At 29.5% G+C, this 26,248-nt stretch overlaps 3 protein-coding genes across 6 annotated transcripts in view; 2 read left to right on the top strand and 1 right to left on the bottom strand.

Moving 5' to 3' along the window:
- The first annotated feature begins 246 nt into the window (after nt 1-246).
- Nucleotides 247-1,703, top strand: LOC132939674 (26S proteasome complex subunit SEM1). 2 transcript variants are annotated; one of them, XM_061006975.1, is made up of 4 exons: nt 247-397; nt 458-567; nt 658-754; nt 1,424-1,703. In XM_061006975.1, exons 2-4 carry the CDS (start codon nt 462-464, stop codon nt 1,461-1,463), a joined length of 243 nt encoding a protein of 80 aa, XP_060862958.1. In that variant the 5' UTR covers nt 247-397; nt 458-461; the 3' UTR covers nt 1,464-1,703. The 2 variants fall into 2 exon arrangements, with proteins under 2 accessions (XP_060862958.1, XP_060862957.1); XM_061006974.1 differs by having other exon boundaries at nt 273-567.
- Nucleotides 1,704-4,489: 2,786 nt separating this feature from the next.
- LOC132939669 (uncharacterized) overlaps nt 4,490-26,248 on the bottom strand; it is a 45,543-nt gene continuing 23,784 nt past the window's right edge. For all 3 annotated transcript variants that reach the window (XM_061006966.1, XM_061006965.1, XM_061006968.1), the window contains exons 2-17: nt 24,453-24,666; nt 24,200-24,398; nt 23,747-24,130; nt 21,948-22,086; nt 21,528-21,883; nt 20,945-21,465; nt 20,746-20,848; nt 19,577-19,798; nt 19,404-19,485; nt 19,128-19,337; nt 9,982-10,087; nt 9,682-9,910; nt 9,064-9,263; nt 8,373-8,543; nt 7,515-7,682; nt 4,490-5,982 (exon numbers count right to left, since the gene is read on the bottom strand). In XM_061006966.1, coding sequence (XP_060862949.1) covers nt 5,715-5,982; nt 7,515-7,682; nt 8,373-8,543; nt 9,064-9,263; nt 9,682-9,910; nt 9,982-10,087; nt 19,128-19,337; nt 19,404-19,485; nt 19,577-19,798; nt 20,746-20,848; nt 20,945-21,465; nt 21,528-21,883; nt 21,948-22,086; nt 23,747-24,130; nt 24,200-24,398; nt 24,453-24,666 — 3,572 coding nt within the window. In that variant the 3' untranslated portion in view covers nt 4,490-5,714. The remainder of the gene's footprint in view (nt 5,983-7,514; nt 7,683-8,372; nt 8,544-9,063; nt 9,264-9,681; nt 9,911-9,981; nt 10,088-19,127; nt 19,338-19,403; nt 19,486-19,576; nt 19,799-20,745; nt 20,849-20,944; nt 21,466-21,527; nt 21,884-21,947; nt 22,087-23,746; nt 24,131-24,199; nt 24,399-24,452; nt 24,667-26,248) is intronic.
- Nucleotides 13,594-17,577, top strand: LOC132939672 (zinc finger protein OZF-like). The gene is made up of 2 exons (XM_061006971.1): nt 13,594-13,844; nt 16,630-17,577. The coding sequence occupies exons 1-2, from the start codon at nt 13,831-13,833 to the stop codon at nt 17,192-17,194; spliced, it is 579 nt and encodes a 192-aa protein (XP_060862954.1). The 5' UTR covers nt 13,594-13,830; the 3' UTR covers nt 17,195-17,577.

Raw genomic sequence — 26,248 nt, 5'->3', positions numbered from 1 at the left:
TAGAGATATATAACTAGATAACATATATACTTTTATTCTTATATAGGCCCTCTAAAACTAACCATATATAATTTATTATATTATCATGACACGATGTAGAGAAGATATTTTCTCTACATCGTGTATCATGAGAACAATAAAATTATATTTCCATTAAAATCGGTCATAACACGATTTAAAATAGACAATACCATATTCTATAATCATGGGTCATAACAACAACTTTGGACACCAATTAAAATGTTGTATTTTGAGGTTAAGAACATGACTGTTAAATTTCATTCGAGTGTAAAACAAAAACAAACTTGAAACTTCGGTAGTTCAGTTATCTCATCTTCTGTATAATCATAAATTTGTTAACTCTCAAAATCCAAAAATCTCTGAAAAAGTGAAAAACGTAGGTTGTTTAATAATTCTAAATTCCTTTCAGACAATTAACCTGTTTTTCATAAATTAGCACAATGGTTTATTCTACCGAACCTAAATCCGACGGTGATAAGCAAAAGAACACTTTGGACATCGGTCTGTTGGAAGAAGACGATGAATTCGAAGAGTTCCCAGTGGAAGGTAAATGATTCATTGCTTTTGGTTATGAATTTATGATATGTTTATAGTAATTGACAACTAGCTATAAGTATATATATTTTTTATTTTAAGAGTGGACTAGCCAAGATGAAGAAGATAAAGAGGCTAATGTTTGGGAAGATAATTGGGACGATGACAATGTCGAGGATGATTTCAGTGTTCAATTGAGGTAAATATGACTAACAATTATTATAGTTAGGTAGTTTATCTTTTGTGATTAATTCTTTTGGACTAAAAATGTAATATTTATTCTACCCTTGAATCCAACTATTAGTTAATAGAAATTATAATTATTATTATTATTTAAGATCTATAAACTCTCTCCCTCCTATATAGTAGAACCTAGAGAATCAGATCATTATGTACGGATGACAAAAATATACTCCGTGTGAAATATAAAGACAACTAAAAGCATGGCTGGGAATCATTTTATCTGGAATATTGTTTGTTATACATAGCTTAGTAATAAGCAGATTCTACTATACTAATTTAATTTTGAACAATTATTTAAGAGGTGTACGGAAATAATGAAATTAAATTGATAAAAAAATGTATTTTAACACAAAATACATAGCGTTGATTAATGATATTGTATGATAAAACATTTAAAACCAATGGGTTTTCAAAAATGAAAATCTATTTTTAATTTATATTATGAAAGTTTAGTAAAATATAAATACCACACAGTAGTAGTATTTAATATTTATATTTAAATGTTCATTAACGAAAATGTTTGAATCTCTAGTATTTAATGGTTTTCTATGCCTTTTCCATGTATACTTATTTATTTTTGTTATATTGTTGATTAATTTTAATACATTTTTATGTTTTTTTACAGAGCTGAATTCGAAAAGCAAAATATTCCTGCTACCTTTTAAGTCTACTGATCCATAATGTGGTATTTTTGTGTTAAATACATGTACAAACAAAAATTATAAATTCATACAACTAATATAGCGTTATTACTATTTTTAATATTTCTTTTTGTTTAATTTGTAATTTGGGATAAAATAATTTCTTAATGTGTACATTATAACAAACAATATTATTGTAATGTTTTATGTTAAAAAATTACCCGTTTTAAATTAATTAAACATTAAGGTTTTTAAACAGATCAATCGAAAAATATTTAATATAATAGTTATCTATTAATTAATTGTCCATATCTGTCCAAAACAGTTCCATATGACAGCATATTGTCTAGAATCTAAACAATATGACTTTAGAATAAGTGATATTTTAGTTGAGATTTTTACACTTTTATTATTGTTGCAGCAATCATTTGGTGCTCATTTTGGCTTGATGAACACTTGTTTTTTAGATCAATAATTTCATTAGGATTGGTTTCTTTAAAAGTAGAGCTTTAACCTGACATAAAGAGTTGCCATAATAGTTACAATATAATGCCCCAAGGTATATCAACAAAAGTGCAGTGCATTTTTTTACGGTTCTATGATTATGTAACCATATAGAAATCAATCTATTATTTTGAACTAACTGTTCTTTAATATTTCAATAGATTTTTAATTATTATCTATTCACTAAAAGTTATCTCAAAATTAATATTCTCGACACTTTATTTGTGACAGACTGTTCACTATTACCGTTATATCCTTATCGACTTGTAGTTGTACTCTATGCGTATTCTAATTGCAGATTAAAAAACTAATCTATAAAATATAAATCATCATTAAATGTCGAGAATATAAATTGTAAACATTTTGTTTTACTCCTATGCTATACTATTATGTTTTCATTTTAGTTTTTATGTAAAAATTATTTATTACTATTCGATGGTTTTTGTTTTAACTAGTGGTTGGTATAATACATGTTAACTGTCTGTAGTATTATATAACATTTAAAAATTTTCCAATTATCTTGGTTATCCCCGGCTGAACACGTACAACAGTGATGTAATTTATTGATATTATGGTCTGTATTGTATTTGTAAAAGATCACACTGAGATTGGTTTCACAGTGCAAAACATCATGCTATACCAAAGTTCTGAGTCAATTTTTATGAACTACATAATAAATAAATGTTGATTACACTCAGGCCTCCAATGCAACGGGGGCGCTAATCTAGACAAACTTTAGATGGATGAATGTATTGATTTTACAATGATGTGTTTGATTTTTGTTGTGTCGTCACCTTTTAGGATAGTAAAAATGCTCAAATTTTCTTCAGCAGTATATTTTGTGGTAGGAAAGTGAATCTAGTTGGTACTTTGGGTGGTCAAAATTCCCAGTAGTTCTCAACATAGGCGCAACTATGGTTAAAATTCTGGGAGGCTAACAAAACAATTCATTTAAAATAACCTATAGGGAGCTTATATATAAATCAATAAGGGATATTTGTGTGGGGTGCTACTAAGCCCCCCTAGTTGCACCAATGGTTCTCAAAAGCACCGGGTACACAAAAAAAATAATTAAAGAAAACGCAAATTATCAATTGGTTTTTGACAAAATCGATTTTGGTTTTTGGTTTAACTCTAGAACAAATGATTGTAGATACATGAAATGTTCACTGAATGTTTATATTAGAATTTTCTATACACCATGCAATTTTAAAATATACTGACTTGTTTTGAACTGTTTACAAACATTTTCAGTTGCCAAGTTTTTAGTTTTTTTTTTTTTCTATTAATGTCAATAAAGTGTTATTTGTTGGGTCAAAAGTCTTGAAAATGTAATCCAAGGCTCCTAATATATTGTTACAATGGCAGTTGAAAAATATTAAAAATACATGGTTAACATTATTTTTTATAAGCATTTAAATGAGATAAGATTTAATGAAAAATTTTTTGGACGAAAGGCGGGGGCATATACTTAAACTTGCCTCAGGCGTTAGAAGAGCTCCTTACGACTCTGATTGGACTACAGCTTTTTATTTTTATTTTAATTCCAATTAGCATATAAGATGACAGTTAGGAATATGATCCAACACAAATTATAGTAAGTTCTGCAACAGTGCATATTTTGTAGTATACCAATAAATTAAACATTTAATAACTTATATTAGGTAATATTTGGCAACAAATAAAATTCTTCTGGTGGTATCAACAATGATTCAAGTGAAGTGCATACTTCTAATAAATTACAGGACAGTGAAAGGTCTTGAAGGAATTTAAATAAATTGATTTAATCAATTAATTTTTGTCATAATCCACATCCATGTAACTAAAAAAAATGTATGCACATCAACGTGAAAGGGAACTTTTTGATGTGAAAAATACTATGCCGTTGTTTAACATGACTATGATTTTGAAAAAAATATTTAAGGAATAAACCGCTACTGGAATTTTAAACATGCTAATACTGTTAATACTATTGAGCATGAGCAAAGGTAAAACAAATGTAACATGTAAGACTCCAGAGAACGTTTCGAGTTTGTGACAACCTAATTGTTTACAAATAATACAAGAGGGTTTATTGTTATTTATTTATCAATATATTTTTCATTCTAACAAACACAAGTCGTCTGTTTACACATATTTATTGCTCGGTATATCATAATAATATAATAAAATGTTTAGTAATAGTTTTTGTTTTAAACTTTTTCGGTCATGGCACATCATCGATTAATTAACATAATTTTAACAAACGTACAATCATCGGGGTTTGTGATAATAATGTTACACTTAATGTGAAGTGATTAATGTTTAGTTGTTTAGTTATAATATAATATTTAATAATATTATACTGTTATACTTTAAAATATGTTAATATTATATAATCATGAATAATTTTTTAAATATGTTATACTTTAACCATGGAATACTAGTACCATTGATTAAAATATTTAGAATATTATATTTAATCGATGCTGGGATTCTGTTAATATTATTTTTTGATGGATGGTAAATAATAACAAAATATACAAATAAAAAAAAAATACCGAGTGTTTAAAAGCAGTCTTATTTGTTTAATTAAACAAAAAATAACAAAAATAAAATCTTAAAGGACCTATGATTAAAGTCTATAAAACTGAAATATGAAAGAAACAAAAAAAAATGATAATTTACAACATAATATAATAATAATATCATAAACCTTATACTTATATAAAGCAACATATTAGTCAAAGCTATTTGTTTTGCTTAGGCAAAGGACTAAATTATTTTCAAACACAAGGCTTGGGGTATACAAGAGCACAGTGGATAGTATGACACACAAACGTCCAACAGAGATCGGACGTGGGTCATTCGACACACGCGTCGAGACCTTTTTTGTTCAAAGCCATTGCAAAGGAGACGAACAAATAAGGTCTCAACGGCAACTAGAATTTAAAAAACAAAACAAAACAATAGTAGAAAAAAGGTTGTAAAAAATAAAAGATATGTTCTATAATCTAAGCATTAGTGTAATACTTATACTTTTTTTTAATAACAAAAAGTATTTTTCTCATAAGCGTTATATAAATAAAGCATCGACTCTTGTAACTAGAATATATATTATTATATACATACCAATTACTTATTAGGTATGTATAAGAAACTTAGTTTAAATTACAAGAAGGGCGGCTGTTTGAATAACAAATATTTTTGCGTGATTTATAAAAAACATAAAAATTACTTTTTCACAGTGCACAAGAACAACACACGACAACAAAATATCATAAAAAGCACCTAACAACACGCCCTTCCGAATACAACTGCAGATAATGGTTTTATTTTCTGCAAAGTGCGAATTTCATTGCGTAAAAGAAAAAAAACTGGTGTAAATTGTTAAGAATAAAAAACAAAACAGAAGAATTCAGCGAAAAAAACAGTGACAAATCGACGACAATTGCACTTGGAACGCCTTTAAACGATGTACAAGCGCCGAGTCACAACACTATCCCATCATCATAAACCGTCGGTGAATATTAATGTAATAGTTTGCGAAACAAAAAAAAAAAAATGTACATAATAATATTATCGTAGTAGTACTCTATACACGGAAATAAACACAAAATACAAGGAAAATGAGACCATATTAAAAACGAAATAGAAACATATATTATAATTAATATAGACGATAAATTAAACGCGCAAATAATCAAGGTCGATTATTATAATCATATTATTATTAATATCATTGCGGAATGTGCCGGGCGGCCACCATAAAGACACCCACTGGCAGGTCTCTCACTTGGACACCATCAGCACGGAGGACCTCGGCACGAGACCTTTGCGAGCGCCTCGACAGCAAAGTATCCACTTGTCGTCCACGTCCAGGACAAGCTGCAACTTCTCACCCTCGTTGAACGACAAGTGTCCGTTGTCGGCCGACAGCCGGTGCGAAAGGGTCCGCACGTAACGAATGGGCTCCACCCGGCAGGGTGCTGTCCTTTGAGAAAAGCTGCTGGGTCGGGTCGCTTTAGGAGCGGATGCTGGCGGGGGTGGTTTTCTGATCCTGAAAATCCATAAGTACATGATTAATATATAGTTATGTTACTGCTGGGTCTTCGACCATATATAAAGCAGGAGTGTCACACAATAATGATTGTTTAAAAAAATCTAAAGAAAATATTCACCATGTAAAAAGTTTATTGAGATCCATAATATTTACCGTAGTTTTATAAAAATATTAAGTTTTTTTTATAAAGTATAAATACAATATTTTTCAATGACAACATACATTTTTAATTTCATACTTCAATTGCAGAATATTTTGATACATACGAATCAAATTTTAGACGTGTTCTTAATTCATTAATCACTGTCTATACAATCAATTAAGTCATATCTCTCCACACAGTTCTGTAACCAGGAAAAATATCAAATTGGAAATTGTTTATTCGCCCGTCGTGGGCATAAATCTTTTGTTATTTAATCATGTTACTCGTTTCTTGTAGCTACTATGACTGTAGTATTCAGTATTATATATTATATTATTACGATAAGGTTATATAAAAACGGTATAAGGTTATATAGAAAATGCTATATAAATAGGTATGAAAACCGTGATATAACTGATATAACCAATTTTTAATTATAAACAATTATTGTTTAATTATTTAGTATTTATTTATTTGTTCATTTTATTCTGAGTTGAATGTTTTGTTTTTTTTTTTTTTTGGGGGGGGGGGGGGCGGGTCTAAAGTAAAGTTTCCCAGTAGTTTTCAAAAGCACCGAGAAAAACAAATTAATGAATAACTTCCAACTTTTTTAGGTTTTTTTTTCTATAAATGTCAATAAAATTGTATTTCTTAGGTCAAAAAGTGTGAACATTTAAGGCTTCTGATAAATTGTTACAATAGCAGTTGAAAAATAATAAAAATACATGCGCACAATTTTTTTTATAAGCATTTAAAGCTTGAATTTTGACATATTTTATTAAATTGAAAATTGAAAAATGATTTTGTAGTTAAAAGTTGATAAAATGTTCAATTTTAATAGCTGAAGATTAAAAATTTAAAACGAGGTACAACGTAAGTAGGTTATTCTATAACTAAAAAATATAAAAACAGTTTTTTTTTTTTTATAGTTATTTTATGTTCAAACTTAGATTAAATTACATAAGTACTAAGTATGTCATAGTAGTTTATACCTATAGTTCTTATCTATATGTGTAAATTGAAAGGAAAAAAGTTTTAGATAGGTATTGAAATATGTTTTTTTTTTTTAAACACAAGCTTAAATTGATGACAAAGAATAAATATTGTAATGTCATAACTTCACTGGTGGAAAAGCGAAGACATTCGAGAAAATATTATGGGTGTTTTAGAATTCAATATTCTTAAATCTGATAGAATAAACCAACTTACTATATTGTAAAAATTCAGTAATACCCAAACCCTAGCAAATATTTTAACCCCCTCCCCCTTCCCGAAAAAAAAATCCTGGCTATGGCAGTGCCGCCAGTCTCCACACCCTATCACAGTTTGAAATCACCAAATATTGCACGTTATATTATAGAGAACGATTATAGCAGTGTACACCGACCTAGTGGAAGTGTGTTCGATTTTGTTGTTGGCACTGCCGGAAGGTGAAGTCGGTGAATCTGCTCTGTAAGTGGCGGTCATTGGACGTTTGTTGCCGAATGCATCGGGTCCCGATTGTTGGACTGGCGACAGGACTAACCGTGGTATGCGCGACTTGACGGCGGCTCTCCTGTTCAGGGCAAAATTAATGGATCGATTAAAAAAAAATTTTTTTTTAAACAACAGAGTAGGTTAGACAACTGCTTTTTAAGTATATATAATATACTTTTAAGTATTTTATGGTATATGTTGTCATCGTATTACATACAACAAATCTGCATTTAGAAAAAAAAAACAATTTTGTGATGGATATCTAAAATATTAGAGAAAATTGACCAAGTTTCTAATTCAAAGGTGTGAATTTTATTATCTTAAGGCATCTTAAGAGCTTTTATTCATACTTAAATTATAAAGCGAGTTATGAGCATTAGAAAATTGTAATATTTTACATATTATTTATAACAACCATTGAAATACAAACATCATTAAAGTCCTATAAGATGATGCTTCCCTAAATAATATTCTTATACATATTTTCTAAATTTGATATAAGAAATATTAATTCTAATATTAAAGCTAACCAACACAAAATTAGATCTTCTGAACTACGATGTAGATAAAATGTATAAATTGATCTACATCGTGCGTTCTGAACTCAGGTTCTGTACGTTGTACAATGTTTTTAAGACAAACGTTAATATGCTGGTAGTAAATATTATATATTAAATGATAAACAGTATGAAAATATTAAACGATTTTTAAAAAATCGCAAAGCATCAGTGCGCTTTGCCAGATAAAAAATATATTACAATATAAATACCTAGCGCTCGTTGACTCGCCCCTAGGTCCATCAAAATCAGGTGTGTCCAACGTCAGGTCTTTAGTGCTTAGCAGCTCCCACTTCATCTGAAGCCGTCTAAACCGCTGTCCTTTCACGGGCGTCTCCTTGGAAGCGTCGCTGCTACTGTGGCAAGTCTCGACAGCTTCCGGTCTGTTACGAACACATAAGCCATACAAATTATGCAAAACAAATCATATAAAAGGGACTGGGGTGAGGGGGAGGATTCTTAAAGTATAACTAATCAGTATAGTCACAAATGCCTAAATATTTCACGGTATGGAAACTAACATTTTTTACATAGCATTTTATATATATATTATATGGTAATTATTGCGGGGTGACAAAAATCCTTAGCATCTAATCATATTAAGCTCATCATGATATCACCCGCTCCTCCCATGCACCATTACACCTACAGTAAATACTGAATTGTAATCTGAACTATGATTTTCAAACTTGAATTGTTTTTAAAAAAAATAATAATATTTTACAGTAATAGTTCTCTTATTTTATATTAAATATTAAGAATATATATAATATTTTAGGTATGCTGTTTCTAGCCTACTCCATTTTTTCCCTGCGTTAAACCATTTTTCTATATAATTTGGTAATTACTATAATTACGCAACGATTACTCGTCAATGGTCCTGACGTAAAAATAAAAACTCACTGGATCCTCTCGTCAATATTGTCAAGCCTTTCAAAGGCCGTGGCCAGCTTTGAGCCCATGTGCACGCCACTCCAACGTTTGCTTGCCGTGCCCGCCACATCTACCGTCGTTTTAGCGGCCGAATCGACGTACGACCTGGGCCTGGAAGATTCGTTTTCTAACGTCCGCGCGGTTTTCTTCAGTAACCACGACGTTCGGTTCTACGTTTTTAAAAAAAAAAAAACACGATCGTCATTTATACGAAACAATAATATACACTTAGGTGTATTGAAGACGCTGCAGTGATATTTTCAGTTTTTATCGCGGACCGACAATAATATATTAATATTACCCTCAAAGATTTTAAATAAATTTGGTCTCGGTATTTTTCCTCAACAATTGTATCGCGTGGAATCATTTCAGATCAACTTTAGAAGAAAAATAAAACAACAATTAAAAACTAGCAACACGTTTGAAAATCGTAAGAGAAATACGTTATAGATAAAATGATTCCATAAACTATTATGATAAATTACCGAAATCGAATTTACCAATAATGTTTCACAAAACCGCGTTGTTGGCTCGCGATAAAATGAAAATCACAAATTATACGAAAATGGGTTGACAGAAAACACTTGCGTTTATGTTGGATAAGCTTTCGTGGAGCTTGCGACATTCGTACAGCGGGTCTAAATCGGGCCTGTACTTGGCCAATGGTCTGGCGGAAGCGATCAAACGATCCACGAGATCCCTGTGCAAAGTGCACCCAAAATTGGCGCGGACGAATAGAGCGTTCCGGTTATAGTATTTTTGCCATACCGATTCGCGGGTTCTCATATAGCTCAGCCAAGCGTCCAAGCCCCCGACACTAAAACGAATATATAATAATATTATGACATTTTTGCATACGGTTCGTTTGCAACTTCTATCGATTCTCACTTTAAGAGTCCGAAAATAAATGCATTGAACTTCATTACGCCCTCGTTGAGTGCTAGTTCGTTGTTAACGTTGGCAGTCAGTTCGTTGAGCGCCGAAGAGAGAACACCTGAAACAATTAATAAATCTACTTATTTAAATTCTACAATAGTACAATATAAATGGATATGCTTAAATCAGATAACTAAAAATAATTTAAGCTTCGGTTCACAATATCATGGTTGTAATATTGTAAACATAAATACCTAATCATAATCAATATTGATATCAATTGATTTTCAATTATTCTAAGGAGTGTACGTCTCTCAAAGGTATTATAAAAGTATTATTAATTTTTATATGGCTTATTATTCGGTTTTTTTTTTATATTAACGAATTTTAAACTAAATTATTGTCTTATTATAGTATACATTGTACTCAAACCTAAAGCCTTGAGCGTTACTGCGTTAAGATGAGGAATGTTAATTCTTTCGCCAAAAATTAGTAATAAATTTCATGATTTGTATTATTAAGCATAAATGTATAAATGTATAAATGTATAAATGTATAAATGTATAAATGTACGTAAATGCATACCGCGTAAGACGGAGAACAAATACAGGTTTCACTATCACATCCCTTATTCGATGCACATAGCAAAAATTATTATAATCATGAACAAACACATTGACTGTTGTCTGTGGTCCATTCTATCATATAATTTACAATTTGTTACTTTTGTCAATTAGTATTTTAGTAAAGGAATAGCGATTTATTATGTTACTTATTAGTTATTTGTTATGTATACTTATATCAAAATAAAAAATGGCCGAACATGTTTATCATAAATATATATATATAGGGGAGACCTGGGTAAGTTGACGAATCTAAGGTTCGGTGTATTTTTAAAATATACTACCTTTATATATATTTGTAAATTGTACACACATAGATAGAGGTACTTTTGAAGAATGTTCTAAAATTAAAAGTTAGACTTAATTTTTTTTTTTAACGGGTTAAAAAAATTAAATAAAAAATAATTTGGAATTCGTCATCTTACCCATGTGCTGGGGTAAGTTGACATTTTGCCGGGTTAAGTTGACAAAGCATAATTTATATTATGTTTTAATGAGTAAATATACTTTTTATAAAATTCAGTGCATATATTTAAAAATTAAAAAATTCGAAGAGTCTTAAAAACTTAAAGACAAATAACAATAAAATAACATTTTTCTTTCGGTCTGAAAATCAAATAAAATAACATAAAATTAAATTGTAACCTTGTTCAGTCTTAATATCAAATACCTATTTAAAACAATAAAATAAAATTGTAACGTTTTCAGTCTTAATATAAAATATATTAAAATATATAAAACAATAAAATAAAATTGTAACCTTCTAAGAGCCTTAATATCAAATATCTAAAACAATAAAATTCCTTCAGTCTAAAAATAAACATTCAGTCTTCATACCTATAAAATATGAAAGTAATATGAAAATCAACTTATAAAATATGTTTTCTGCAAAACTCGCAGGTGAATGTTTTCCAACATTCAACTCCTGCACAAAGTTCGTGAATAAACGTACACGAATTAACAAAAATATTTAATATAAAATATAATCAAATGGGATAAGTTGACGATTGTCATCTTACCCACGTCAACTTGCCCCGATCGATAATATTTTAATCATGATAATATTTTTGTCATTTTAACATACGTAATAAACATTAATTATACATAAAAATAAAGCTTAAACTATACTTTATTGATTAAAAACAATATATAATGGATTTCACTTTCCTTTTTTCGGAAAAACGTTATTTCAAAACACAAAAAATTAAAGTGTGTACGGTGATAACAGAAAATCGTAAATAAAAACACATGGTCTTTATCGTGATTATTTCTTATCGGTAAAATAGTTGTTCCTAACATTATTCCTTACATTTGTTGTAAAACATCAGCTGTTAATATAATCTACTATCAGTTATTATAAATTCGTCATCTTACCCAGCTCGTCAACTTACCCGGGTCTCCCCTATACAATATACATAATCATAAAGGATTTAAAATAATAATATTTGTATACCTAATATTCACTCCCGGCTAATAATAAGTAACTATACTATTAAATAGACTTAAAAATTACCTCGATTAATATGATTTAAAAATTATGTTTTCTATGTTTTTATTTATTCAATATTAATTAGTAATTAGTATGTTATATTTTCACTAAATATTTACATTATCATTTTCCATACATGGTAAAATGTTCAAACTCATTTTGAGCCATCAGCCATCGAAAAAAAAATTTTTTTTTTTTGAATTATTAAATTTGATTATTTATACAAGTATTCTAGGGTGAGACAACACACAACGTCTCCACTCAGAATCGTTTTTCGTGTGCAATGATTTATCATTGAAGTATAGTTGAATTTAATATAACACATCCGTTACAAGACATGCACAACTACTGTACAGCAGAGCAGTATACACTTGTGTCTTGTACACCTTTTAAAATATTGATATATAAAATTATTTTAACTAATGGCTTATGAAAACGTTTAAACAAATTAAATACACCACCTAATTAATAGTTTAATGAAAAAAAAAACAATTTCTATTAAATTCATATATATTATATTGTATGCCTAAGGTCTATAATCTATATTGCTCTAAATATAACTATTTAATATTACATAACACAGAATCGTCGTAACTAACGCACGGTATAAAATAAATATCGAAATGAGAATTTACAAAATGCGGGTAAAAATGTAATTTATGAACAATAAAATTATTATATGGGCGTATTGATGTTATATTTTTATGTTAAAATCATAGATTATGGATCGCACATTCATAGAGTACAGGAAATGGATTAAATATTAATTTATAGTTTCACTTTCGACTTGTTGAGCCACACTAAACGCTATAGTTAAAAGTTAGTTGTTAGTAGTACCTTAGGCCGGGGCTAAACACATCATCCGCGGCGGAAAAATCGGCGTATTAAATCCGTTGTGTATACACTGTGAGCTACTCAGCCTACTCTGGTCTCTGATATTTAACAAAAAATTTTTAATTCGACGAAAAACGCTGCTGATTACGCCGTGTATAGTCCCGGCCTCAGTACCTTGAGTAGTGAGATGGCGTCACAGTGATAATAATTTTTATTTGAGTTCAATGATGGAAATGGGAATGGGTATTATTTTAATTTTTTATTTAGTTGTGAAAAAAATAAGAGGGAGCCGTAAACAAATAATAACAAAATATATTTCAACTTTAAAGAATCACAACGAGTATCGTAGATTCTCCCAATAAAAACTAACCAACTGTTTAGTATTTAGCGTTTTATTGTTTACATGTGTTAAGATTGCATATTTACACAATATTAATTGTGTACTTTTAAGGCCGAGTGCCGAACTGCCGATAACGAACAATATTTTAATATATTTGAGGATCGAACAATAATAGTAACATTCAACATAATATTAATAATATATTATACCAAGAGGCCGCGCTACCCGCAGTTATAAAATAATATAATATAATATTATTATTATCTAAAAGCATACCGATTCTTGCCGACGGAATATGGACGAAAATAGAAATAAATCGATGCAGTAAAAATATTGTTTATTATAAAATAGATCGGTTCCTGTCGTCACCCGTCGGGGCAAAGTCTATTACTGCTAAACAGCTGAGCACGATTCTCTGTCCACTGGCTATTACAAATTCAAACCAAATGTGCTCAGTTCTTATCTATAGTCATGTATCAGTCGGACGCGACGCCTGAGTCAACGACATTCCACTTCTCAGGATAGTGCTGTTGGAATAATTGAAGAAATCCAAATCATTATCAATACAGATCGAGATGTCCGACAACCAGTAAGTTTTCTAACATTTCCGTACATAAGCGAGACAATTGTACTAATGTACTATACTATTCTATTTATAGTCAATTTAACGTTTTCAAATTTAAACTATTTACCAATAGTTAATATGTTTGTTTGTGATTCTCTATTTTTGTTGGATTTAAAAATCTTTAATTTTAATAAAAACAACGTGTTTGTTATTGTGACTTGTGAGATTATTATTTGAGGGCAGCGACAAAGTAAGTATATGAGTTTCAAGGGAAATGTTTTGCGTGTATTTTGACATAAAATATGTTTTTTTGAATCAATTAAAGAACTGTTTTGTCTTTTGTACCAATACTGTGACATATGTATTTAATGTATACATTTTGATGGAAAAAACAAATACTTTAGCTAATAATTTTGTTAGGCCTAGAATTGAATATTTTAATTGGTACATTGGATTCAAGTTCATAAATCATAATCAAAATGTAGATACCAATTTTAAATCTATTTTACAAACTATTATCTAAGAACATTTTTATTAAATGGTCATACATATTAAATTTGTACAAAGTTGTACACAGACATATTTATTTATTTTTAGGTCAAATTTCCAACGTCAATCAATAAGATTTGCGCACAAAAAATAATAATATTAAATTTTAAATTGTTTAATTGACAGCATAATAAAAATATTAACGACCTTATAATATATTACATGTATGATCGTACTCAGTGCACTAGGGTTTCAAATTAAAAATGTATAATTATCTGTTAATATTTTATTTTTTTTTATGTTTTTATTATACATGTCTTATATTTCAAGTCGCAAAACTTGAAAAAAAAAAACGTCGTAAATGGTCTCTATCTCAAAAATGCCATGTAAATTGTATACGTATCTGTTATGTATCTAAAAACTACTTGTTTAGAATTTTTATTTCGATGCATCAACATTTTCAGAAAAATTATCCGTTAAGCAAGTTACAGTAGAAATTAAATCGGGTTCTCATTTAAAAAACAGAAGTTTGGACCTCCGTCCACCACAGAAGACTCTTAAAATAGTACAAAAAAATCCCAAGAATTTTAAAATATAGTGTCCTTATGAATATTTTTTTTGAGACGCAATAAGTAGTTAAAATATAACTTTGATTTTCAACTTTAAGGATGGTTTCTGATAGAAAATTGGATATAATATATCATTTTAAGTAGTTTGTACTTAAATAAGTAAAAATCTAGACAAATGTGAAATGATTGTAATTTTTGTAATTGTAAATAATAACTATTTTTACTGGTGATATTATAATACATGACGTATTAGTTATGACATAGGTACATCGTTTATCTATGTTGTGTATTTATTTTCTGTCATTTAATAAAATCAATTTGGTTGGTTCTTAGTTATTTTTTATGATGTTGTCACCCCCCTAGGTTCTGATTGATGGGTGCCCTTGACCTGTATGATTCTCTACACGTTTAAGTGCTGGAGAATAATATCAGATGCAAATATTAAAATCACGGTATTACCTTCCTTCGGGTGTTCGGAGGGTTCTCGAGGTCGTACATGTAAAATGTGCACATAATGTCATATCCGCAATTAATGATATAATATTATTACATATTAAATGTCTTACCCTGACTGGCAGTTGCAATGACATACGCGAATCGAAATAATAAAACACTGATTATTCCTCGTTAAATGGCGTCCAGTTGTCGTTTGCAGTATTCGGTAATGGAAGGTTATTACTGATAAGACTGGTGCTCATGCACCGATCAAAGGGAAGACACGGATATGCTGACTAGACTAAGTGGCAAGCGGCTTTATCAAAAGGTTTTTTGCGCATCCGTGAACTAGATTTCTCTTTGTAGGCCCTATGTTTTACCGTCCCAAGTATGTGCCGATTTCTTAATTCATGATCGTATAATACAGATCGTCCCTTTTTGTCTGTGACAATGGTTTTATTGGGTATGTCCGATTTCTACATGCGACGGTCTGGCCGTTATTTATTAGTCTTTAAAATTTTAGTTTATTTTATTATGATGTGTGAGCATATCATTAAAATACGCTTTGTTGTTTTTGAGAAATGACGATGAGTGAGTGGTATTCAGCTTGCATATATATTACAGATTAAAAAAAGCGGGTAAATAGATGTCGCTCTGCTGTACAGTAGGTTACAAGTGGGTCAATATATAATGGATTGTATAAAACTTGAATTCAATGATATAATATCATTGTGTAAGAAAAACGATTCTGAGCGGAGTCTGTCAGTCTGGATATTTTATATCGTTATTATTTATTATAATATAGCCTGTAAATTGAATTGATATTATAATTTTTTATTCGTTTCTATGATGATAAACAAAGCGTTAATTAAAATCCCGTTTTTAGCGGTTTTTCCTGTGGCATTAATAACTATTGAGAAAAATTACTTTTCTAAACTACAATCTTGATCAAATTTGCTAAAAGATAAGATACTATATGTTGAAATCTAAGCACTCCTTCTAGTAGAATTTTAGTATACAGGATAAAATAAAATAGACACCACCATTGTAATACCACTTAGCTTCCTCGCTCCACTCAGAATCTAAAATGTGTTGTTAAATAATGTGTTTAAAATATATTTTTCAATATAAATTATTTTACTGTATATTAAGTGGTGTATAAACAACAACAAAAAACAGATCTGTAGGGTTAATCCCTTTACCTGACTTTAAAATAACAAATTATCCCCTCCCTCAGAACAAAATCATAACTACGCTACTGCCACCACCACTAATTTGGGAGTGGAAATCACACGAATACGTTTCGTCATTTACAGGACACAACTGCAGGCTGTATGGTGTCACCAAAATCAGCCACAACAGCAGCAAATTCAGGGGCAACAACGGGAGCGGCGACAGTCGGTGACCCAGGAGATGAGCTTGGAGTGCGCCAGGGACTTGGAGTGCGACAAGTGCGCGCGCATGTTCCCGACCAAGAGGTTCTTGGCTCAGCACTTGGCGCCGGACAAGCGCAAGTGCCAACTGTGCTGCAAACGGTTCCGGCACGTTAGCAACCTGGTAAACCACGTGCGAGTGCACACAGGCGAAAAGCCGTACACGTGCGTGGTGTGCCGCAGGTCGTTCGCACAAGTAGGAAACCTGCGCACGCACATCCGCGGCGTCCACTCCGGCCACACGCCGTACGCGTGCAACGTCTGCGGCCGGCAGTTCACGCAGATGGGCAACCTGGCCACGCACAAGCACGTCCACGACGCCAACAAGCCGTACGCGTGCGACGAGTGTCGGGTGTCTTACTGTCAACAGTACCAATTGGTCAGGCATCAAAAGAAACATCGCGTAAACGTTTCTTCAGGTCCTTCGTCACAATCTCAGCGTCATTAGGGATTGCGGTTAATTGATCATCATCATCATAATCAGTATTATTATAATTATTATCAACAGATCGTGGTGTATGTCTCACTCCCAAGAGGCCAGGAGAAAAATTGAAGACTACAACTATTATAATTTAAAAATAATATTATGTATAAAGTATATTGCAATATAGAGTCTCTACGATCGCAATATTATATTTCATTGTTATTCTGCAAACAGGAGGCTCGAACAGTTATTTAGTATCTAATATTAATTATGTTTTTATTTGTATAATTATATTTAGATACTTGTCGTCACTCGCCGCGAACAAGTAAACAAAATTTACATTTACATTTATCCCGAAGAGATGAGGAGTATTAATTAAAAATAAATTTTTGTTTGTTTTATCTTTATACACTTGGCTTTAATTATTATTTTTAAAAAAAACATCAAACCCTCCCCCCCTCCCTTAATCTTACACAATGAAAATATAAAAAAACATTTAAATGTATTTTTGTACAATACATAAGTTATTGTTCTGTGGTTATAGTATTATATATAATATTATACATTTATACGTAAAAATACTATATATAGACATATAGTATTTATAATCAATGGTTAGGTTAGGTCTGGTTATATTTTGTGCACTTGTTACAGATATAGCGAATATAATAATATGCATGAGTTAAAATGACATACAGTTCGATATTTTTGTTAGTACATACATACAAAAATCATCCGTAAGAGAATGTCAGCGCACTAGTTGTTTTCTCTCATGGCAAATTTACGTTTGACAGAACCAACCCTGTGTTTTTAATGTTAACTACTAATTAGATTGAATTCACCTATTTAGAAACTTTAAGTTAAGAACATTACCTGTCCCTACGGACTAAGTTGGCTATTTTATGATATTTTAATTTTTATATTAAGTTATATAAGCGTGTAAATTATTACAATTCAAAAATGCTTATAAATTATTTAACAATTAAAATATCGTAAAAATAGCCAACGTTACTACAGGTAGTGTTCTTAGCTAAAAGTTTTATAATAGGTGAATTCATTCTAGATAGTAACAACACTGGGTTGGTTCAGCTAAAAATTAATTTGATATGTTGCACATGGGTCAGAGAAAGAAGACATATGGTACTCTGACATACCTCATAAGACGTGTAAATCATCCTATGATCTCAATTTCTCAACTATCATGTTTGTTTTATTTATATTATCATTTAATAGTTAAATTATTTAAATTTTAACTGATGGCACTTATTGGTAATTCTCTAGTGTTTAGTTTTAGGTGTTTTACACCACAAAACTTATAAGACAAATAATTATTGGTCTTTAATAAATATTAATTATATATCTTAATATTTTATCAATATAAATTATAGAAACAACAGTATTTTGTCACTTTTAATCTATGACCTAGGTATAAATTATGCCACCTGTGTGTTTATCACGGGTGGAGGACATTATTATCCTTACTACTGTATTATAGTAATAGGGAAGGAGATGAGTGTTTTGTGTGTCAAATGTGTTAACGGCCTGGGTCGGGAATAAATTATGTACATAGGGTTATGTGCCTGGCACATAGCAAAATATAAAAACGTGTTTAATAATAAAATGCCATTTAGTTGTAGATCAGTGCTTGTGTATTAATTTGAGATAATAATTCTAACTAACCATTAATGACAGGAGGACCAATTCAATTAGTCAAAAGTTGATATTAAATGTCATCTTAAAAAAACTAATTTAAACCAAAGAGAAAGGATGGGAGCTTTTATATTTTGAATTTTCAAAAAATTTCCAAAAAATGGATAACTTTATAATTATACCTATGATCTGATCATTATTCATATTTTCAATAACCACTAATAAAAAAATCATGAGAAATCAATTTAAATTAATATTCAATGTTGTGGTTCTAGACTAGTACACCAATCAACAAAAATCAACTAACCTTGTTGAGAAGAAGCTTCTATCACTTGCCATACAGAGTTATTAACAGAACCAAAAGATGTTTCTAAAACAGATTTAAGGTTTTCACTGAGCAACGCATATAGAGCTGGACAAAGAACATCCAGGACGATTGTATGCAAATCTTCTGTATAGTCATTGTCGAGACAAAATGTAATTTTCTCAGCACCAAAACAACAATTTCTCACCAGGTCTAAAAAAATAAATTGTTAATTAGAGAAAATTATAAAAAAAAAAAATCTTTTCTACAAAAATACACCTTTCTTGTGTGTTATAGAATCTGTCAATTTATTTATTTCACATCCTTCAAATCGGTCTATGTTATCAGCTCCTTTCTTTGCCTAAAATAATACATAAATACATTTATTATAATAATAAGTTACAATAAACATGATATTAAAATTGTGTATTACATAGTAAAGATAATATTACCTGATTAGTTATTTGATTTGGTGAATTTGGTGGGGTGTGATGACCACTGGCACGGTTTAGATATTTATTGACTTGTGCTTTTAAATTAACACGAGTTTGTTTATTTTGTCGTAACAATGAGTCTAATCGTTTAGCTTCATCAACACACGGATTAGGACTATCACAGTTACTTCCTGAACATTCAACTCCTTCATCTTCAGAAGTGCCAACATCAGAACCAGCCTTAAAAAATATTTGTTCATTTTTTTTTTTTTTGTAATTTGAAACATTTATACATAATTAAAAACAAACATATTAGACTATATCTTTCAAATTATAGATTACAATATATTTTAAAAATTGGCCAAGATGAAATTTATTTTAAATTTAATGCAGGAATAATTAAATACATATATAATTAGTTTTCATATACTCATATTATAAACATTTATAAAGTTTGAAATCACAATAGTGCAGCATAGGGGTAAACATTTATTTTACCATCATTACCTCTTATTCTAAACGTTGAACATTTATAGTTATTAGTTAGTAAATTACTTGTCAAAAAGTTCTGAATATTATTAACATCAAAATTTAATTAATAATAATTATAAAGGTTTATATTGTAAAAATCATAAGTTTTCAATACTGCGAAGTGAAAATATTTGGTTTTTAATCATATAAAAATAGTAACCAAAGTAAAGCAAAAGGGTAATGGCCAATGGGTCACTGAACTAAATACATGGAATGCGTAAATTAATCAAAATATGATGCCTGACAAAACATCACAAAAAATTAAAATAATAATTTATAAAATATACATTCAGAGTCATGGCAAACATGATGAAGTGTTATGTTATCTATGAAAATTTTAATACGATTTTTTTAGTAAAAATCAAATTGAAATGCATATATTATATTATGCATAATATGCATCCCATGTATTTATTACAGTGTAATTAGTACTCTATGATGAAATACTAAGCTATATTTTAAACCTATTTTCTTATCCTTTCCTCCAATGTTAATTTTTTCCATTCCAGTTACTATTCATTTTTCTTATAAAATGTAAAATAAAAAACTATAAAGAAACTATAAAATATAATGACCTATAAAAACTTTGTAAAACTAAATAATTTTTTATTGCTCAGAACCTAAAAATTGATTATATACTATGCTAGATTACTTACAATAGGGGTGACGTTAGAGATTATGGTTAGCTGTGATGGAAGAGAACGCCTCTTGTTTTGTTGTTCTTGAAATGCTTCAGACTTCATGTCATACATACTAAATCTATAAAAAAAATTATTTTTAGTTTTCACCAAGTAGTTATAGTTATTCAAGTATACAGTATAATATAGTTAAATAGTATGTTATATGGAAATTTACCTTTTTGGTACTTCATTTATAGGTCTTTTCGGTTCATTTTTAATGGGAATCTTTGAATTAACTCGACCTACTGGTGGTTTTTGATGTTGACTCAAATCATCATATTGATAAACGAACATGTCATCTTTTTTATCCAGGGGTTTAAATGCAATTTGACAAAATGATGGCTCTTTAATATCAAAATTGATGTGTTTAAAACGGTCCTTAAGTTCAGGAGTTTTAGATAAAGCTATAGACACATTCCGTGGTAACAGCAGAGCTAGTGAATCCCAATCACTAACATGATCAAATCCCTTAGCACAGATTGATTTTAAATCAAATGAATTTTCTGCTGAAGATGGTTCATGTACAGGCGTAGTGTTAAGTTTTTTACATTCAACTTCAGGAGATGGCATGGGTGAAAATTTTTGAGGAATAAGAAATACATTGTTAATATCCAAAGCAGCTTTAGGATTCTGCAGGAATGAGAGATCTGGTAATGTATAACTTGGAAACATCACATAAACAGGACTGCTCTTACACTAAAATAAAATAAAAATAAATTATAAATAAATAATAATATTTAATTAAAATCTCTATATACCTTGGTATCTGGTTTTGGACTGCTTATTTCATCTAATGATGAAGTTTGCATACTCTTATTTAAGCTAGAACCCTTCCACAAATGCTTGCTAGGTATGATGGATGAATTGTTGGACCCATTATTATTACTGACACGTTTAATGTTATCAGTTTTTCCATTCTCACACATTAAACTATCTTCCAAATCATTTTTACTGGGTTCAGTTACCTCAGCAGTAGCTTCATTATCGCTAATTACTAAGCTGCCGTCTGACTGACGGTTTTTCTTTTGACTAATAAACATTTTTACAAGGCTGAATTTAGCACTATCTGTTTGATCTTTAATACCAGATACATCGTACAGCTTAGCTCTACCTTCTATAAATTAAATAAATGGTTAACATCTCTTATAATAGTTAAATAAAAGCTTATAACACATTACCATTTCCTCCTTCAGACTGTGTAGATTTGACTAGATAGTCGTAATGACTTTTCTTCTGCCTTAACCATAGCAGCCTTAATGGCATTAGATCAGGTAAACTTTGGGTCTTCTCATTCACACTTGATGATAAACTTGTATGCTGCAAAGTGAAAATAATAAAATAAAAGTTTTAGATAAATGCCAATAAATACACTTACAAGGCAGGATTTATAAAACATTACTCCCCCCAAAACTTACAACACATAGTGTATTGCAGTTAGTAAATTTATAATTTTGCCATGCCAGTGGCCACTTGTCAATTATAATTTAAATTTTGTTCAATATTAAATTTAGTGTCAAACTATTAGGTAGATATATGATATTACAGAAAACAGAATGATATAATTGAGAATTCATAGAACCATTAAATAAAATACTTAGTTTCAATTTATGATAAGAAGGGAATGGTTTGATTAGTGATAACGTAAATCCAAAACGTTCTGTGTCTAGCTCATGAGAAACGTTTTATACAATCAAATTATCGATCATTAATCAGTTGTGTTATTAAGTAATTACAATTGTTTTTTATAGTTTATTATTTTCATAGTCAATTAAAGTTATAATAATATTGGAATTACAAATAACAATGTGATGACATAAACCTTACAAATAACAAATTCAATTAAACTATTTTGAGGTAGTGTAAGTTTTTAGTTTAATAGAATATAATTTTATTTTAGGTTATCAGAAATATAAGTTTCAAATAATAACTAAAAATATATATCGATGACAAATTGATCAAAAATGAGAAATTTTATAAAAAAATAGTACATAACAATATATAAAAATACAAAAAAATTAATTGTGCAGTTTATATCTGCAGTGTGTACCTTTTGTGTGACCAGTGTAATATTTTATACATACTAATTAGTTAAATCAATTCATAATAATAAAGAATTCTTGAAATTTAGGATAAAAGTTAGTTGAAAGTTGATACCCAAATTAATTTTAATATTAAATATAGTTGTACAGTGAATACAAAAAAAATATTTAACAGAACACTACACCCTCCCTCATGGCCTCATGTGTTGTGTTTAAATTACAATCTAACCTAACCAATTTTGTGTTGTTAATTTTAATATTTGAGTGAATTTACCTGTGATCAAACTTAAAGGTAAAAACATTATTTGTGTTATCTTGTTGGTTTTTTACAATATTTTAAATTTTAAAAGAATAATGAACATTTTTATATTAAACATACCTAGCATATCATAACTTACTTTAAAATGAAATAACTAAAAAACTTATGAGAGGACACAGCTGATAATGTTCTTACCTTTAAGTTTAATCATAGGTCAATTCACTCATATTATTATAGCAAACAACACAAAATTAATTCTACCAAATTTGAAATTGATATTTTTTGTAAGACGGAGAAAACATATGCGGGGCGACGTCTTCTTAGTTTAAATATTTACTATGGTAAAAATATAGATCTATACACTGTCTTATATAAGAGTAACCTTGGGCAGCAATGTGAATATCTAATGAACACCAAATTTGACCCTCTGCACTTTATTATTCCAACAACTACCTAGCATTTAGCTAATGCTATTATTTAATTGTTTGGACACGGCCAAACATTGGAAACAAAAGCAGACAATAAAAACTGATAGGGTGTGGTCTGACCAAACTGGACGAAATCGGTCTCCATTTTAGATTACTTTTATTTGTACAGTTATTCGATCAAATGTAATTTAATGGCCATGGCACAGATGGTAATTTTGATACCAAAAAAGTTTAAATAACTAAATCAATACCTCTTTAAGTTGTTGAGTGCAATTGGTGGTTGCAGAAGTGGTACATTTTTTTAACTTATTCCATGTGGTAAAAGTAGTATCCGAAGATATCATTGGAACACTAACTGGAACACTTCCATCACTTGACCATGCTTCGCCTGAACCAGTATTTCGACTCTCTCCTGTACTCATAGCTTCACTATTTTGAAATTCTTCCGAAACACCCATAGTCGGTTCTTCAAAAGCAATTGTATAGTTATGTTTGTTATTGGCCTTACAGGTGATTAACATATCATCACTACAGTCTAATGAATCCGTGCTAAATGTTATGAATGGATTTGGCGATTGTTCTTTTACAGGAGAGAATAGCTGTTTATTTTTACAAAATGATTCAGTTGATACATTCTGAAATATAATCAATTATTTAATAAACAAAGTAATATTTAAATAATCAATACTTGATTTTATATATACTTGTAAATCTTGACCACACATAGATGGCAATGTGCTGAGTATATTGTGTATGTCTTCTGTTTTAAGATGTTCCATATCTACTTGAGCCAAGTTAACATCCAAATCTCTGGAAACTTCTTCATAACATGGAATATTATAATTTTCTGATATAGATGATAGAATACTTGTGTGATGGTTAAAATTGTCTGAATCACGGTACCTAAAAGAATACAATTTAATAACCAAATAATTATAATAAATACAAGAAATTTACCTATAGTCCGCAAACCATTGGTAATCTGAATAATCTTGGAAGAAATCTGCATTATCTTGAGATGATGCATTGCTCCTATATGAGCTTAAGGTGGCATCCAGCACTTCCAAATTATTGGAATTACAGTCGCCTTGATTGGCAGCAAACACCTCAACCATTGCTGATTTTTGAAGAACACTGCAATATGTTGTAGAAGATAAACCTAATATAGAATCTGTAAAAAGAATGCCCAGTATTAAAAAATAAGTGCATTCAACAAGGAATTGTAAAAAGATTAGAACATGAACTAATTTTTAATATATTGAATTTGGGACTCTTAACAGTATAAGACAAATGGTTGGCAGCAGTATATGTTTAAATTTAGTGAACAAAAACAGATGCTTGCCAGTTGCCAGACTTGCAATAGGGTGACAGAAATACATACACAAAGACCTACGGTTAAACACAGATTTTATACTCATATTTTAATGGACGGTAATGAATACACTATAAGAATCTAAATTATAAAGATTTTAAATCTACCTATAGTTATAATTATTCTTTTGAATTTGTTAATTACCTATAACTAAATAAAAATATGATATTTAACATAATTCAAACATGATGAACGATTATATACTTATAATTTTCAATAGTATTTACATTAATTAAAACAACATAAAGAGGATTCCGAAGAACGCAAATTTACTATGTTTGTAATACGGAGACAATACATGTGGGCATCCAAATCTCTTAAAATCTAATTTTTAAAAATGATTATTTTATCATACAAGACAAAATTATAAGAAAACAAATACTTCATATTTATTTATACCTACTATTTAAAGTATACAATTTTTTTTTTTGTTACATTAATTTATTATACAATCTGTAAATGTATTTTTTTTACAATGAGTACAAGCGCTGTGGGAGTTGATGGGTTTGTAGGCTTGGGAGAAGAATCTATCCAGTGAGTGAAAAGTATAAAATAAAAACTAATAGAAACAAAATATTCAACTTTTTTTTTAAATTTTACTAGTATCCTTTGCCTAATAAATTTTTTATTAAAAAATTATAGATTTTTATTGATGCTATTGATATACCCAGTGGTACACTCATTTTCTATTGGCGTGTTAAAATGATTAGACATACCCACCACTAATTAACTATTCCAAAAAAATATATGTTTTACTCAATTTTGTTAGATTAATAATATTCACAATAGTTATAGTGTTTCTCTTGATGGAATAATCCACCAGTAAATTTACTATAGTCATAGAGACACATTCCAGCCATTTTGATAGGAGTGTCAACCGACATGTACCCCTTTTCATGTGCGTCACTCGATACAAAAACTTATTATTTTAATTTTTAACATTTGGTGTAAAAATATGTAGGTATATATAATTATTCTAAATTGTAAAATACAAATAGTAAATACAAAATCTACTACTAGTTACATATAAGTACCAGTACAAATGTACAATAATTATAGTATAGACGTCATATACTATAAAATCTATTACTAGGTACATAATATTTGGTATATTATATTAAGTTCTTTAATATAGTATGAATGTGATATGTTACTATAAACTGCTGTTCCAGTACTATAATAGGTACTATAACCTAACCCCTATCCCGCTATCCATAAACATTATGTTTGATAATATGTTTAAACAGCAAAAACAGATTACAAAATGGAGTAGTGAAAGGTAATATAATTTTTGTTGTAGATTCATAAATAATAACCAGATTGGAAAAGTACCAAATAAATGTTCAAAAATGTTTTTATTAAATAAAGTCAGATAATAAAA

The sequence above is a fragment of the Metopolophium dirhodum genome, chromosome 2 (assembly GCF_019925205.1).
Source record: "Metopolophium dirhodum isolate CAU chromosome 2, ASM1992520v1, whole genome shotgun sequence".
Lineage (NCBI taxonomy): Eukaryota > Metazoa > Arthropoda > Insecta > Hemiptera > Aphididae > Metopolophium > Metopolophium dirhodum.
This window is presented reverse-complemented; position numbering and strand designations above follow the sequence as displayed.